This window comes from Pseudochaenichthys georgianus, chromosome 1, assembly GCF_902827115.2.
Source record: "Pseudochaenichthys georgianus chromosome 1, fPseGeo1.2, whole genome shotgun sequence".
NCBI lineage: Eukaryota > Metazoa > Chordata > Actinopteri > Perciformes > Channichthyidae > Pseudochaenichthys > Pseudochaenichthys georgianus.
The window spans coordinates 48,353,002-48,370,759 of NC_047503.1; the positions used below are offsets into that span (position 1 = coordinate 48,353,002).

General features: G+C 41.5%; 1 protein-coding gene across 1 annotated transcript in view; it reads right to left on the reverse strand.

Moving 5' to 3' along the window:
• Window positions 1-17,758, reverse strand: part of LOC117453336 (voltage-dependent T-type calcium channel subunit alpha-1I-like) — a 294,731-nt gene that overhangs the window by 132,859 nt on the left and 144,114 nt on the right. The window contains 3 exon segments of the mRNA XM_071204189.1: window positions 2,585-2,702; window positions 7,626-7,811; window positions 12,830-12,981. Of these exon segments, the coding sequence (XP_071060290.1) occupies window positions 2,585-2,702; window positions 7,626-7,811; window positions 12,830-12,981 (456 nt within the window).

Sequence of the window (17,758 nt, forward strand, 5' to 3'; positions counted from 1 at the left end):
CGTTTGGTTATATCTAAAAATTAGGGCTGTCAAACGATTAACATTTTTAATCAGATTAATCACAGCTTAAAATGTAATTAATCATGATTAATCACCATTCGAACTATGTCCAAAATATGCCATTTATTTATGTATATTGTTGGGAATGGAAAGATAAATGAAAGCAGGCGGATATATCCATTTAACATACAGTATCTATGTTTATTATAACATTTTTCTGCGTGTCAAAATGAAAGACAGCCCACACACCTATCAATCAAACCGTGGCGTCTTAATTCATTACGTGTTGATTTCTATCAACGGGGGAGTACTTCAGGAAAGTCGACAGAGGGGGGGGGGGGGCTAGTGGAGTACTTCAGGAAAGTCGACAGAGGGGGGGGGGGGCTAGTGGAGTACTTCAGGAAAGTCGACAGAGGGGGGGGGGGGCTAGTGGAGTACTTCAGGAAAGTCGACAGAGGGGGGGGGGCTAGTGGAGTACTTCGTGACCACAGAGTGTGAACGTTGTGATCAGCTGTTTTAGCGCAGTTCTCCAGTGAGGGGGGGAGTCTCCCTCCGCAGCCGGTTGGCACAGTTCCGTTGTACAGACCGACGTTAACAGCAGCCTGTCTGTGCACACGGAGACCGACTCTGTCGTCCGGTGATCTAACCGCCTTCTGGAAAAGCTTCACAAGTACGTCGGTACGCAAATGCGCTTTGTGACACAAGTGACGGTACGCATTTCAGATTACGCCATAACCTGCGTACCAGTTATGTGCACCCCTGTACCTGTCACGCGTGAGTGAAGGACGCAGGACCCAAATGCAGATAACTTTTGAGAAACCCTTTATTCCAAGGATAAAGGATAAAGGACAAATACAGAACAGAACACTCTCCGGTGAACTCCGTCACCAACAAACAATGACCCAACACTGAACACAGACAGAGACAAGACTAAATACAAGAAGGGGTAATCATGACAACGAGAAACAGCCGGGCAGGGGAGGAGAAACACAAGGACAACAGGTGAACACAATCGGGTAATCAGGGAGGGAAACAGACAGAAAGCAGACAGGCAGGAAATGGGGGTGAACACTTAACACAATAAGACAGGAAACCCAAAGACAAGAACAACACCAACACAGACAAAACTACAAGCGTGACCTAACATGTGAATTGTGACAGTACCAGAGCCATATTATTACTATTATATGGCTCTGCCCTGAACTACAGCAAGAGTATTCTCCGTCGGGACTTCCTGCAACAACACCACGCCGTTATCAAAGATGTTCTATTGAGAAGACGATCACTACGTGACAAAAGTTTTCAAAACCGTGGCTACTGAAATCAGTCTGACTAACTGCTGTCTGTGCAATTTACTCCGCGAGTTGGCAGACTTTATTTTGCTTACTTTAACATCATGTCTCATGGTGGGGCTAAGCCATTTCTTGGTATGGGTGTAGCCTACCCCAGCCATACCCTGGCGCTGCCACTGGTGGCACGTATGGGGCGGGCCATTCTGCACATGCGTTAAATGCGTTAAATATTTTAACGCAATTAATTCAAAAAATTAATTACCGCCGTTAACGCGATAATTTTGACAGCACTACTAAAAATATAATGCCCTAATCCTCTTCCAATGCAAGTCATCTGCATACAGAGAGACATTGTTGCACACAGGGTGCTTACACACAAGTATACCACTTAAACCAGGGGTGTCAAACTCAATTTCATCGCGGGCCACATCAGCGTTATGGTTTCACTCAAAGGGCCGGTTGTAACTTTAAGACTATATAAAATACATATATAAATATTTAATATATATAACATCATTTATTATATTACATGATTGCCTCTGTATTGGATTATTTTCAGATACGCCTGAAAGCAGAAGTCTAGGGCAAATAATTGCAAGTCTCTTCAGTGTGCATGTCACACAATTATTTAAAAAGAAAAGCCAAATTCTGGAAAAACAAAAAAAAGAGACATTTTGAAAAAGAAGTAACATTTTGAGAAAAAGGCAAATTGAGAAAAAAGGCAAATTTGAGATGCATTGTGGGACATGTAGTTTATGGGCAACGTGCTTCTGTAAAGTAGCATGTAACCGTATAATAAACACATTATATTCTTTGCAAGCTCTTGTGGGGCCACATCAAATGAAGTCGCGGGCCGGATTTGGCCCCCGGGCCTTGAGTTTGACACCCCTGACTTAAACACTTTGAGTGGATGTCGATACAACATACGGACGTTTCCCAAGGAGTTCTGGTATTCTTCAAATAAGCTGTTGGGCAAAGATTATTTTAGATTCTTCTATAGGTTTTTGAAAATATATATCAAATGTGAATTACAAATTGGAAACAGAACCAATATAGAACAATTGTATTTGAAAATTACAATTTTTGTAAAGATGTGTGCAAAAATGTATTGAATCTTAAGAACGATGTGCAAGTACGGAAGAGGATTAGGACCAAAAAGGGATTATTTCTTTCCTTCAGAATTTGTACTTTTTTCTCAGAATTTGTACTTTTATCTCAAAACAGACATGTTCTGACATTAGACACATGTACTGGGCAAGATTTCTGTTTTTGTAGTGTGACGTGTTGTTCACCTGGAACACGGTGACGATGGCCCAGAGCAGAGAGTCAAAGTTCTTCCGGTCCGGCACGGTGTCGCCGGTGTCTGTCTTCAGACTGAACTTACAGCCGAAGATGTGCATCCCCAGGATACTGAAACACAACAGAAGAAAACCTTTCATAGTCAAAAACAGGCAGTCGATGAAAGTGTGGAGAAAATACTGAATGTTCTCTTTGAATGTATATAACCGGATGTTAAATAGATGAAGCTCATCATGAGACACTGTGTTGAACATACGATAGCTATGTTCAACGATTAAACATGATGACACAGCTCTTAGGGAGATAGGCATATGACTGTCATGTTTATTGCTTATTAGCTAATCTGAGCTAAGCATAGCTGCTTTCTAGTCCTCCATCTTGTGACTGTGTAACTCCCTCTCTTGGATATCAGCTTGTGAAGGACACTGTTCAGGAACTAGTTGATGCTCTGTATGTGATGACTGCTTCCATTCTGGAGAGGACCACAGACACATGGATCCTGAGGTTGAAGCTCAAGCCGGGGACCAGGGAGATTTTTGAGTATTCAGAAAAAGTCAGAATTTTGACATTTTGAGAAAAAGTCAGAATTTTGACATTTTGAGTAAAAAAAGACAGAATTTTGAGATTTTGAGAAATAAAAGTCAGGATTTTGAGTAAAAAAAGACAGAATTTTGAGATTTTGAGAAATAAAAGTCAGGATTTTGAGAAAAAGTCAGGATTTTGAGATTTTGAGTAAAAAAAGACAGAATTTTGAGATTTTGAAAAAAAAAAGTCAGGATTTTAAGATTTTGAGAAAAAAGTCAGGATTTTGACATTTTGAGTAAAGAAAGACAGAATTTTGAGATTTTGAGTAAAAAAAGACAGAATTTTAAGATTTTGAGAAAAAAAGTCAGGATTTTGAGATTTTCAGAAAAAAAAGTGAGAATTTTAAGATTTTGAGAAAAAATCAGGATTTTGAGATTTTGAGAAAAAAGTCAGAATTTTGAGAAAAAGTCAGAATTTTGAGAAGTAGTAAAAGAAAAAGAAACTGGCATTCCTCCATATTGTGACTGTGTAACTCCCTCTCTTGCATATCAGCATGTGAAGGACTCTGTGACCAGTGACATTTTTCTAACAGAAAGTTTTATTTTAGTTAACACATGTAATAATCATAACCAAGACTATGTGAGGGTCATGTATTGTAACATGAACCTGTACACTCACAATGTGAACATACAACGTCTGCTGGACCTGACTGATGAATAACAGACTTGGTAAAGCATGATGAATATTCTGCCAATTTGTGACAGTTATTCACGGAGAGGCTTCGGATAATTAAGGCTTTTCTTTGTTCTTCTGATTTTGGACATTCTGCGTTGCTGTTCTGTGTGTAGTCATTTTTAAAACGTTGCTGAAACCAAACACTTTCTTGGCTGGGAAAATGAAGACAATGGTTACATAAGATGTAATCACACAGCATTGAGATAAAAGGTAATATGTAAGAGGCGTGTGGCGCAGTGGACTAGAGCGTTGGTGTTGGGGTCAGGGGGTCACAGCAGGTTCAAACCCCACTGCAGTCAGCATGTCGTTGTGTCCCTGAGACAAGTTGCTCCTGTGGGGATTGCCATCAGTATTGAGTATGTAAGTAACCGATGTATAACTTCACTTGTTTATATTTCAGTAAAATCATTGTCCATACTTTATTTGTAAAACTTGTCACTGTCACTTTATATTTTAGATGCTTTTATTTTGGTACTCTTGGCACCTGCACATTTCTGCAGACTCGCGCGGCTTTCCTCCGTTAGCTTCAGGCTGCACTGAGGAGAAGTAAGTGGAACGAGTGGTGTCATAAATGAAGGTGTGAAGCTAGAAAGCTGATGAAGCGATTTCCTGCTCTAATTGCTATATTCTGTTTTGCACAGGTATGTGGGTATTCTTTTTGTGTTTGTAACTGTGAATTGTATTGTTTGTTATGTAAGTGTAAATTATTGGTAATATTTGTGTATATTGGTTTACAAAGAAAAGCCGGTTTGTCACCATGGATAGATCTGTTAATTGTATTATTTAGAACTCTGTATACTTTCCTGAGTCAGCTCCAGGCTGCACTGAGGAGAAGTGTGAAGCTAGAAAGCTGATGAAGCCATTTCCTGCTCTAATTGCTATATTCTGTTTTGCACAGAGAATAAATCCCGGTTGGCAAGAAAGAAGTCGTTCTCATTTACACAACGCAACACAACGCAGAGACCACATGTGGCGTCAAACCAGACCGGTTACATAAGTCGCTTTGGATAAAAGCGACTAACAAGTGGCATGTAATGAAATGTCAGATAGATAACAGACCTGCCTCCGAGCATCAACAAGAATACTGTTTCTCAATGTTGTGTTATTTGTTTTCATGTCAGAAACAAAACATACAACCGTAATCTTTTTTTTGTTAAAACAATTTCTTATAATAATAATTATATCAAAGAGAAAAATTAAGAAACGTTCAGCGTACAAAGAAAATGAATTCTCAAAGAGTCTCTGTCATGTTCAACAGGAGCAAGGAGAAGCTTAAAACCTCTCCGGGCCCCCTCCAGCGTACATCTCCCTTGAATGTAAAAGATTAGGTCATCGTCATCAGCGTCACGTTGTAAACAAATATGTATTTATCATTATTATCAGAAAGAAATAACTTTTAAAATGACAAGAAATAACAAGTACGAGTTCACAGGTCCTGCGCATAACCATTAATGATTTGGCTTCTAACTAATGTTTGGATAAACAATATGTCAGCCCATCGTTACAGTTACAACCTTTTGTTGAGATGCAATGAAGTTTTGTTCGTATGGGTGTTTTTTATTTAAATGCAGTTTCCTCTCAACATGTGCATGCCCTCTCTCCGTGTGAAAAGTCCCTGGACATTACGAGGTAATGGTTGATTTGCGGCTTTGAGCATAATCTGGATAGTTTTATAGTCTTGTTTTTAGTTTGATAAATAATGTATTTGTCGGTTCTCTGTTGGTCGTTTTATGTATACTAATTATCAGCCGGATAATTAAATTGGAGTAAATTGACAAACCAGACATGACATGGACAAATGTTAAAGACATGTAGCTGGGATGTGACACTTTCATATCCCTCCATAAAAAGGACACCAACACACAGTAAAACACCTTTTCATAGATAAACCGGATAAGTCAAATCAAGCAATCTGATTGGTCCTTAGCCTTGATATAATGAGCGAATATCACAGGTAGAATTGTAGTTACTTTTCACAAGTCAGTATCCCTCCGCGTCTGAGCTACAACCGTTACAACATTACGTCCGTTACGAAACTAACTAACAAAGCTTAAGATGGAAACATGTAAGGTTAACTGCGACCTCCGGAGTCTTTCTATGGAGGAGTGGATTGAGCAGTGCCTATCTCCACCTAAACGACGCCATGCAGAGCATCGTGAAGAGCAGGTAGACCAACTGGGAAACAAACTAAACTAACAGAACACCGTGAAGCAAACAAAATGGGCAGTTAAGTGCTTTGAAGACAAAAGCTTTCTGATGCGGCTCTTGAAAGCAGATTTAAATTATGAAATGACGAGCGTTAGTGGCCACAGGTGCGAAAGCTCTCTCCAGAGCTACTGGAAGCCGAATCTCGGGGACCGGAGAAAGTGGAGCGATATTCTCAACACGCCGAGCAACAGCTAGAACAACCTCAACAAGTGACCTCGTAAGCCATGCTGCTGATGCTGGACAGGTTTTCAGTGGCTGCACAATAAACGGCAACAAACACATGAATGTGAATAAATAGCCAAACTATCGATCAACGCTCTCCGTCTAATATGTTCGCTAGCTGTTAACGTCCCGTCCACACAGCAGCGTTAAAAACATCTTCCAACGCTTCTTTCCATTGTCTTTGAATGGGGTGACGTCACTTTGCCTCGCTTTTTCTTTTCGCTAATAACTTACCGGGATACAAACCGGAGGAAGCAGGCATGGAGGGAGGTGGCAGAGACAGGGGGGAAACTGGTAGGTTTTCGCCTGTTTGGGGATTATATATCCAGTGTACTTCGTTTTAACATGGCTATTGCTTTGTATGCCGGGGGCGGGAGATTCATGTGATTGGTTGTTGCTCGCAAAAAATCCCCAAGCTCTCAGACCTCCAAGATTTTCAAGATTTTTTAACGCTGCTGTGTGGACGGGCCGTAAGTGTTGTTGCATAGCAACCACCTCGCGCGTTTTGTGCAGAAGGCAACGGAGGGACTATTTTATTTTGCTTAACTATATCACATGAAGTGCTTGTACAAAATCTCCCTGCATGTGTATCTGGTTAACTCAGGGTCCTTTCTTCTCAAACCCCTGTGAACGCTGGCCGTTGAACGAGAAGAGGAGAAAGAAAACAAAGCGAGGACTGCAGCCATTGATCGTCCTCTTGAAGCCCTCTTTAGGCCTTCAGAGAAACTGCTTTCGCTGCTTGAACATCTACATGTCTGCGTGTTAAGTTGCTACGGCTCTTGAAGTGTCTGCTCATTAAATTCTAACAAGATCTTTCAGTGTGCGCTTGTTATACTCCACTCAGGGTTCATAGCTGCTGCAGAACAAGTGACCTTCTGCTCTTCAATGGGAGCTGTGAGGCGGCCGAGCAGGACGTACACAAACACAGAACAGAAGAAGACGATAATCTCTTGTCAGCCAATCGTGTGAGGCTTAGACAGGTGGTGAAGGTTCATGGCATCAGTTATATTCAATCTAATATTTAATAATCCATTCCTTGCTCAATTAACGTATATAATATCCTGCTTATTACTTGTTACTGTACATTTGTATTTCCGCATGTATATTGTCTACTTTTTTAATGCTATTTTTTTTATATTTAAGACGTTTACATTTTGCATTGTTTCTTGTTCTAGTCTTTTAATTTGTGTTTTACTTTTATGCCTGCACCCCGAGATCAAGTCAAATTCCTCGTACGTGTCAACCTGGTGATAAACCTGATTCTGAAACATCCGAATAGGGATCAATAAAGTACATCTTATCTTATTGCAGTGACACACTGTTTCCATTCACAGCACATGTTACCTGAAGATGAAGATGAAGAGCATGAGCAGCATGCAGAAGGTGGCCACGTTGTCCATGGTCTTCATCAGAACCACCAGCTGTCTCCTCAGAGCGGGCATGAACCTCACGAGCTTCAGGACCCTCAGCAGTCTGAAGGTCCTCAGCACCGACAGACCTCCGTCAGACTGGCCCACGATCTCACACACACTGAGAACAGAAACAGGAGCAACATTGACATAGACATGCATTAATTAATTATGTCTTTGTTATCCCGTTTTATTCTGAAAGGTCAGCCCCCCCCAGTTAAGTCTGTTTTTACTTCCTGTCTCTGTGTCCTGTTTGATTGCCTGATTGTGGTCACCTGTTTTCCCTCCCTCCCCACCTGTGTCTTGTCTTGGTAATCTCTTGCTGGTATTTAAGTTATGTTCGTCTTTCAGTCGTTGTGAGATCCTTGTCCGAGTTGAATGTGTTCACCGGGGAGAGAGTGCTGCTCTGTATGTGTCAGTTGTTAGCCTTGAAGTAAAGCTATTTTCACACCTCGTATCTGTTCCTGCCTGCTTCGCTCACCCTGACAAACATACAGTAAATACCGGTGCCAGGTGTCACGAATCCTAACCAACACGGTCATTGGCAGATTTGATAAACCTTCCAATTGTCCTCAAGGCAAGGCAAGGCAAGTTTATTTATATAGCACTTTTCAACACAAGGCAATTCAAAGTGCTTTACAAAAAACCAAAGACATTAAGAAAATGGCATTTAAAATCAGTCATTAAAAAGAAAATCTAATAAAATAAACATTAAAAGAAAAAGTACATGGATAAAAGTTACAGTGCAGCTTAAGATATGAATAGTTCAATTAAAAGCAGCGACAAAAAGAAAAGTCTTCTTGCTGGATCTAAAAGTAGTCAGAGCTGCAGCGGACCTGCAGGTTTCTGGGAGTTTGTTCCAGATATTTGGAGCATAATAACTGAACGCTGCTTCTCCAGGTTTAGTTCTGTCTCTGGGGACAGGAAGCTGACCAGTCCCTGAAGACCTGAGAGATCTGGATGGTTCATCATTTAGCAGGAGGTCAGAAATGTATGTTGGGCCTAAACCATTCAGTGCTTTATAAACCAGCAGCAGTATTTAGAAATCTATTCTTTGACACACAGGAAGCCAGTGTAAAGACTTCAGAGCAGGAGTGATGTGATCCACTTTCTTAGTGTCAGTGAGGACTCGAGCAGCGGCGTTCTGAATCAGCTGCAGCTTCCGAATAGATGTTTTAGTGAGACCTGTGAAGACACCATTGCAGTAGTCGAGTCTACTGAAGATAAAAGCATGGACACGTGTCTCCAGATCCTGCTGTGACATTAGTCTTTTAATCCTAGATATGTTCTTTAGGTGGTAGTAGGCTGATTTAGTAACTGTTTTAATGTGACTGTTGAAACTCAGGTCAGAGTCCATGACTACACCTAGATTTCTGGCTTTATCTGTTGTTTTGAACATTGCACACTGAAGCTCAGCGCTAACTTTTAAACGTTCTGCCTTGGCTCCAAAAACCATTACCTCAGTTTTATCTTTGTTTAATTGGAGAAAGTTCTGACACAATCCTCAGGTCAAATTTGAACCGTTTTCTTCAGCTTATGTCCAAAAGACAAAACTCAAGATTCTGAAAAACAATTTCTAAAATAAAAAAGTTGGAAATCTGAAAAAGTCAACATTCTGAGAGAAATACAAAATTCTCAAACAATCAAATTCTGACTGATTTCAGAACACTCTTGGTCAGTTCTTAAAAAAAGAAAATGTCACATGGCCCTAATCCTCTCCCGTACCTAATGACCAGTGGCGATCCTAGAGTCAGTGGGGGCCCAAGGCAAACATTCCCTGGGGGCCCCTCAAACCAGCTTTTCATCACCACGCACAGCCGGCAGCAGCAAACCCCCCCGGAGCGGAGAAAAGAAACTTCACTTATGAAGCAGCTTTTGACGGCGCGCTATGCATGGGGCTTCCAGACATGTCGTTGCAGTAAATTAAAGGGTGTTTCATGTTGTAGTTGCTGTGGAACTTCTTAATCTACCTTCTTTGGGGGCCCCCTTCTGGTCCGGGGCCCCAAGCAGTTGCCTGCCTGCCTGCGCCCCTGCTAATGACATATCATCTGAGTACATGTGATAAAGTAATCATTACTCTCTTCACATTAAAAGATGTTTCATGTTTTATACTAACACTTTAAGGAAACGTTGACAAATTGGTTTGTGTTGTGTTGAAGTGATTCATGGGTCCACTTACGAGGTTACAAGATATTTCGGTCACTATAAATCAAGCTTGTGCTCAAATGCCTAATGTCTTTTTTTAAATTGATGTTTGCTTCTGAAAAACAACCACAGAAGGGGGGGGGGGGTCATGGACGTTAAACCTTCCCTTTCAGTTCAGGAAGGTATTGTTCGAGAGCAGAAACAACGATGCTGGTTTCCTGGTTAAAATTGTGCTTTAAAGAAATGTGTCTTCTAATGGAGGGGCCCATAAAACACTCTGAACTGGGGCTGTCAGTCGGTTAAAACAGTTAATCGCGATTAATCCCAAATTAATCGCATTTTTGATCTGTTCTAAATGTACCTTCGAGGAATATTTTTCAAGTTTGTAATACTCTTATCAACATATGAGTGGACAAATATGCTTTATGCTAATGTTTATTATCATTTGAACAATGACAAATATTATCATGAATATTAAACACAACAACCTGGAACCTCTCTCATTCCATAATACAATACAAATGGTGTGTGTGTGTGTGGTCTAGCATTACTATACTTGTGGGGACCTAAATCTGTTTACATAGTCACGTGTGGGGACTCGCCTCCCTTATGGGGACAAAATGGAGGTCCCCATGAGGGGGATCATTAATTTTAGGGTGAAGACTTGGTTAGGGTAAGGGTTAGGGTGTGTTGGTTATGGTTAAGGTTAGGATAAGTCTCCAGGAAATGCATGTAAGTCAATGTAATGTCCCCTGAAGTGATGTATACATGGTATGTGTGTGTGTGTATGTGTATGTGTATGTGTATGTGTATGTGTATGTGTATGTGTATGTGTGTGTGTGTGTGTGTGTGTGTGTGTGTGTGTGTGTGTGTGTGTGTGTGTGTGTGTGTGTGTGTGTGTGTGTGTGTGTGTGTGTGTGTGTGTGTGTGTGTGTGTGTGTGTGTGTGTGTGTGGCTATGTGCAACTCAAGGCATATGCCCGAACGGGAGCTGCCTGGACGCTGCAATCATGTTGCTGAGTGTGCTGACTTCTCCTACAATGTCCCGCTGTCTGGCTTCCTGCATCAAGTCAAGTGCTCGGCGCAGTTGTGTGGATAGAGCGCTCCTCTGTTTTCATTGAAACAGCTCCTTATATCCGTTAGCGCAGCTAGCTAGCACCAGATGCTAACAACAACAATGCACGTAAGGTCTCTCTCTCTCGCTCGCTCGGGCCACACATACACACACCCTCCCGGTCCTCCCAATAGCCAGTCGGTGCCTGCCGGTGAGCGTGGAAGTGTGGTCTGCCACAAGCGGGCGGCAGGAGCGGGGCTGTCAGCATCAGCTTGTAGACGGTATTTTAAACTCGATGCTCTGAAGCTACGGGGCGGCCGAGGACAAAAATACACATGCGTTAATAACGTTAAAATAATTATTAACGCGTTAACTTGACAGCCCTACTCTGAACACATCAACAGCATCAGCTGCATAGGGGGGGGGAGATTGAATAGGAGCACTTTTAAAAGAGCATGAACAGATGAGAACGTTCAGATAGATGAAGAGACGACAATTGGTTGTGCATCGAGAGATAAGAAGACAGGTGTAGATACGTCCAATCAGTGACGGGCTGCACCTTTGATCTTGTTCAGTTTGAGTAGCTTTGATGTGCATTTGATCTCAGTGTTATAATGAGGATCACAGACAATGCGCTCTGACGGATGAATTAGAAAAACCGTCAGCTGATCAAAGCCTCACACAACAAAAGACTAAAGCTGTTCGCTGCCGTCTGCCGGCATCCAAACACACACAGGTGGTACATTTCAATCAGGCACAATGCAGATGACAGATTACAAAGCATGGCATGAATAATTTAACTGCAGCAACAACAGTCGCTCAAACCCCCCAAAAAGTACCAGAATAACATCGGTCGGTATATCGGTAACAGTCTAAAGCAGGGGTGTCAAACTCAATTTCTTCGCGGGCCACATCAGCATTATGGTTACACTCAAAGGGCCGGTTGTAACTTTAAGACCATATATCAAAATATATAAATATTTAATATATATAAAATAATGTATTATATGACATTATTGCCTCTGCATTGGATTATTATCGGATAGGGTAATAACTTCATAATTAACTACGTCTGAAAGCAGAAGTCTAGGGCAAATCATTGCAGGTCTCTTCACTGAGAATGTTACAAAATGATTTAAAAAAAATCAAATTCTGAGAAAAAGGCAAATTCGAAGAACAAATTTATATTGTCAAGAAAATAAGTCAAATTCTGAGAAAAAAACTTGTTCTGAGAAAAAAAGTCAAATTCTGAGAAAAAAGTCAAATTTGAGATGCATTGTGGGATATGTAGTTTATGGGCAACGTGCTTCTGTAAATCGGCATGTAACCGTATAATAAACATATCATATTCTTTTCAATCTCTTGAGGGGCCGCATGAAATGAAGTCGCGGGCCGGATTTGGCCCCCGGGCCTTGAGTTTGACACCCCTGGTCTATAGTGTCAAAAAAAGAATATGTCAATACGATGTTGCTTGTGATTGGTCCGCATGACCTGAATTAGTGAGTGAGTGTGAAGTTCACCTTCCTGCCAGACAACCTGTATGTCTGCTGTGTATTTAATACTTTGGAATAACGATTGTTCGTACACTACTAACACATACAGCAAAGGCTTACTATGCCAGACTTGAGGCTTCAGAAGATCACAGATACATCGCTGCGCTTCTTGTATCGAGACAGGTCTCAGGATATGATGCAAAATGGCACAAAAGTAAAGCGCTGAATGTGGAGTTTGACATATTGGCGGTGCTGGATGCGCTAGAATGTAGGACGCTTAAAAGGAAAAATAAGAACTAAAGTGAAAATAGAAAGTTGACAGAAATGAAACCAAGCCAGGAAAATAAAAACGAGAAGTAATGTATGAAACGGAGAGGACTTGTCAGGCAGTACAACAATATCTCCGACCTTCCTTCCGGCAAAGCACTACTTAGGACATCTACATTACCTTATGATGACGATGATGCCATCAAAGACATTGTAGGGGTTTCTCAGGTAGCTGAAGGAGCCAAATGCAGTGAGCTTGAGTAACATCTCCAGGGAGAACATGCTGGTGAACACGATGTTGCAGATTTCCAGAACATTGGTGAGTTCCTCTGGCTGACAAAGAAAAGAAACACAAAAAAGAGAGATAAGATGTGAAGTAGAGCAGAGAAACGCAAGAAAGGCACTCACGGTGTGTACCCACATTGTTAAAGTTAGCGTGCTAGCAACGAGGCTACCTCCACGTCTGAAGCCCTTAACCTGCATTCTCTCTACTATCCAGCAGGGGGCAACTCCACTCTTTCCCATTAAGACGTCGGATTGTATAGACGTCTATGGAAAAAGGCACCCCGATATATTTTTAAACCTCAGCAAAGATGTCCCTTATGAGTTCATGATCTCATTTGCTTGTTTCGAGTCCTTGTTCATAAAGCATGGTGTTTATTCAGTGTGATCTGATTTGGAATCAAATAGACGCTAAACCGGGCCGCCTTGTAAGGCAAGGCAAGGCAAGGCAAGTTTATTTATATAGCACTTTTCAACGCAAGGCAATTCAAAGTGCTTTACAAAAAAAAAAATGAAAGACATTAAGCATTAAAAAAGAAAAGCTAATAAAATAAACATTAAGGAAAAATACATGGATAAAAGTTACAGTGCAGTTTAAAATATAAATAGTTCAATTAAACATTACAAGAAAAAGTACATGGATAAAAGTTACAGTGCAGTTTAAGATATGAATAGTTCAATTAAAAGCAGCGACAAAAAGAAAAGTCTTCTTGCTGGATTTGAAAGTAGTCAGAGTTGCAGCGGACCTGCAGGTTTCTGGGAGTCTGTTCCAGATACTTGGAGCATAATAACTGAACGCTGCTTCTCCATGTTTAGTTCTGACTCTGGGGACAGAAAGCTGACCTGAGAGATCTGGATGCTTCATCATTTAGCAGGAGGTCAGAAATGTATGTTGGGCCTAGACCATTCAGTGCTTTATAAACCAGCAGCAGTATTTTGAAATCTATTCTTTGACACACAGGAAGCCAGTGTAAAGACTTCAGAGCAGGAGTGATGTGATCCACTTTCTTAGTGTCAGTGAGGACTCGAGCAGCGGCGTTCTGAATCAGCTGCAGCTTTCTAATAGATGTTTTAGTGAGACCTGTGAAGACACCATTGCAGTAGTCGAGTCTACTGAAGATAAAGGCATGGACACGTGTCTCTAGATCCTGCTGTGACATTAGTCTTTTAATCCTAGATATGTTCTTTAGGTGATAGCAGGCTGATTTAGTAACTGTTTTAATGTGACTGTTGAAACTCAGGGCAGAGTCCATGACTACACCTAGATTTCTGGCTTTATCTGTTGGTTTGAACATTGCAGACTGAAGCTCAGCGCTAACTTTTATACGTTCCGACTTGGCTCCAAAAACCATTACCTCAGTTTTATCTTTGTTTAATTGGAGAAAGTTCTGACACATCCAGTCATTGATTTGTTCAATGCACTTACTCAGTGTTTGAATTGGAGCATAGTCTCCTGGTGAAATTGTTACGTAAATGTGTGTGTCATCCGCATAGCTATGGTAACTTATTTTGTTGTTCTTCATTATCTGAGCCAGTGGTAGCATGTAGACGTTAAAGAGAAGAGGCCCCAAGATGGAGCCTTGAGGAACCCCACATGTCATATTTGTCAACTCAGATGTGTATTTACCGATAGAAACAAAGTTGTTTCTATCCTTTAAGTAGGATTCAAACCAATTAAGAACTGTTTCCGAAAGTCCCACCCAGTTTTCCAGTCGGTCTAGTAATATGCTGTGGTCAACAGTGTCAAACGCAGCACTGAGATCTAATAATACTAACACTGAAGTTCTGCCACTGTCTGTGTTTAAGTGGATGTCGTTAAAGACCTTACAAGAGCAGTCTCAGTGCTGTGGTTTGGACGAAAGCCTGACTGGAACACATCGAAACAGTTATTTAAATGCAAGAAATTACTCAACTGTTGAAAAACAACTTTTTCAATGATCTTACCTAGAAATGGCAGGTTTGATATGGGCCTGTAATTGTTCATTACTGAAGCATCTAGATTATTCTTTTTTAAGAGCGGTTTAATGACTGCAGTTTTCAGGGCCTGTGGAAAAACACCTGAGTGAAGAGATTTGTTTACTATATGAAGTAGTTCTGAGGCCATGCAACGAAAAACATCTTTGAAAAATCCTGTTGGAATAATATCAAGGCAGCAGGAGGAGGATTTCAGAAGTTGAATAATGTCCTCTAGGTTTTTATCATTAATCTGATGGAATTGTGTCATGATGTCTGAATTGATGTTAAGACAGGTTGCTACTATGGTGTGTGTAACTCCTTCACAGCGTGTTTTAACTTAATGCAATGAACAGGTCAACGTGACACAAGCTGCTTAACGGAACACCGATTGGATCCGTCAAAGGAAAAGTGTTCAACATTTGTTTTAAGTTTTCCAGATGAATAGAGCGTTTACACATCGATACTGTTTGTGTTTCGTCTTCCATCTTTACAACGCCTTCTTTCATCTCCTCTCAGTCTCGGGTTGGTCATGCACATCAACGGGCGTCTTTCCATCTCTCTGACTCTGTTTGAGCCCTGAGGAAGAACACACACTCACATGGACACACACACACACACACACACACACACCCCTCCCACCCACACACACACACACAACACACACACACAACACACACACACACACACACACACACACACACACACACACACACACACACACACACACACACACACACACACACACACACACACACACACACACACACACACACACACACACACACACACACACACACACACACACACACACACACACACACACACACACACACACACACACACACACACACACACACACACACACACACACACACACCACACACACACACACACACACACACACACACACACACACACACACACACACACACACACACACACACACACACACCCACACAGACACACACACACAGTGCTAAACGTGGCTCAATCATGATTTCCAGCACATCACTATTCCTCAGAGCTGCTCTGTAACTTTCGGCAATGACATTTCCTCGCTGCAGAATCAATGCGCACTGTGTGTTTTGGATTGTGTGTGTGTGTGTGTGTGTGTGTGTGTGTGTGTGTTCTGCTGCATGTATATATATATCTGTATGTATGTGTTTGTCAGGGCTAATGAGTGTTTAGCAGTGTGAGGAAGGGGCTAATTATGCGAGCCAGCGCCGTCGGTAACGATGTGACTGTTGACCGTTTGCAGAGCAGACAAACAGCGCCAGACGCCCCCGGAGATCCATTACTGCAGCCTCGTTACTGCAGACCTGGCAACCGTCTGAAGACATGTGAGGTTTCTGGTCGTATGCATGGCAAACAATAAGAAGACGATGAGGACAGATGACTTACCGGAGAAAGGGGACAGTTGTACGCAAAGAGGACTGGAACACACTTTAGTAACTTGTTGTGGAAAAAACAAAAACTAAAGTTGTATCTTACAATTATTGAATTGATGTAAACAATAAGTCTCTTAGGTAAAAAATAAACTGAGCTTACTGCCTTGTGGTTGATCTTTAAACATTATCGTAAAGGGTTATTACGGTGGCCCTGAAGTGCAAGACGCCACAGCATGTCACATTGGACGGAAAGGGTATTCCTTTAGGGCAGGGGTGTCAAACTCAACTTCATCGCGGGCCACATTCACATAAAGGTTGCACTCAAAGGGCCGGTTGTAACTATATAAATATATAATATATATATAAAATAATGTATTATATTACATTATTGCCTCTGAATTGGATTATTATCGGATAGGAAAATAACTTAGTAATTAACTACGTCTGAAAGCAGAAGTCCAGGGCAAATAATTGCAAGTCTCTTCAGTGCACATGTCACAAAACGAGATGCATTGTGGGACATGTAGTTTATGGGCAACCTGCTTCTGTAAAGCGGCATGTAACCGTATAATAAACATATTATATGCTTTGCAAGCGGGGCCACATGAAATGAAGTCGCGGGCCGGATTTGGCCCCCGGGCCTTGAGTTTGAGACCCCTGCTTTAGGGAGAACACTTCTTGTTTGTGATTGGACAGAGCCAGCCAGAGAAGCACTGCTGTGATTGGTTGTTTTTGCTGCCAGTCAAGAAATGACCCTTCGTGATTGGTCAACACCCGACAGCACACTATGTCCCAACGTGGTCCCAACACATCAGACGTGAGCACACACTCAGAGCTCACAGCTCCTCATATCTGTTCAGAAACTGGACACAAGTTAAACATGTACAAACCACAGACTGCCTATGTCATGGAGAATACAGTCGCTGCTTTATTTATGTCTGTATGACGTTGTGAGTGTGGACGGAGCAGCAACAGGTTAGTTTAGCCTGATCGAAACACGCATTTTAAAAGCTTTTCGCCTGCCGTCTGTCTGCAGACTTGTCAAAGCGTTAATTCATGGTTTTTACTAACCGGTATCAGTATGTAGTTACTTCGGCATCATTTAGAAACGTGTATTACAATTAAATCACGGTCAAATATGTTCATTTTGTTGTTGTCGTATCTCCCATAGGATTTACATGGAGATACGCCCCGCCCCCTCTCCAGCGCGTCTTGTTTGAATGACAGGAGCAAACAGCTGACTGCTGTGGTGTCTTGCACTTCAGGGCCACCGTAGGTTATAGTCAATAGTTGTGTCATCTGACTTGTAGACCTTTCTTGAAGTCACTGGAGGAAAGTGGACAGTTGTTATACCAACGTAAAGAGAACTGGAACTAACTTTACTATCTTGTTGTGGAAAAAAACTAACCAAAACTAAAGCTATATCTTAGAATATACATTATGTATTTAATAGAACTACGAATAAGTCTCTCTTAAATAAAAAA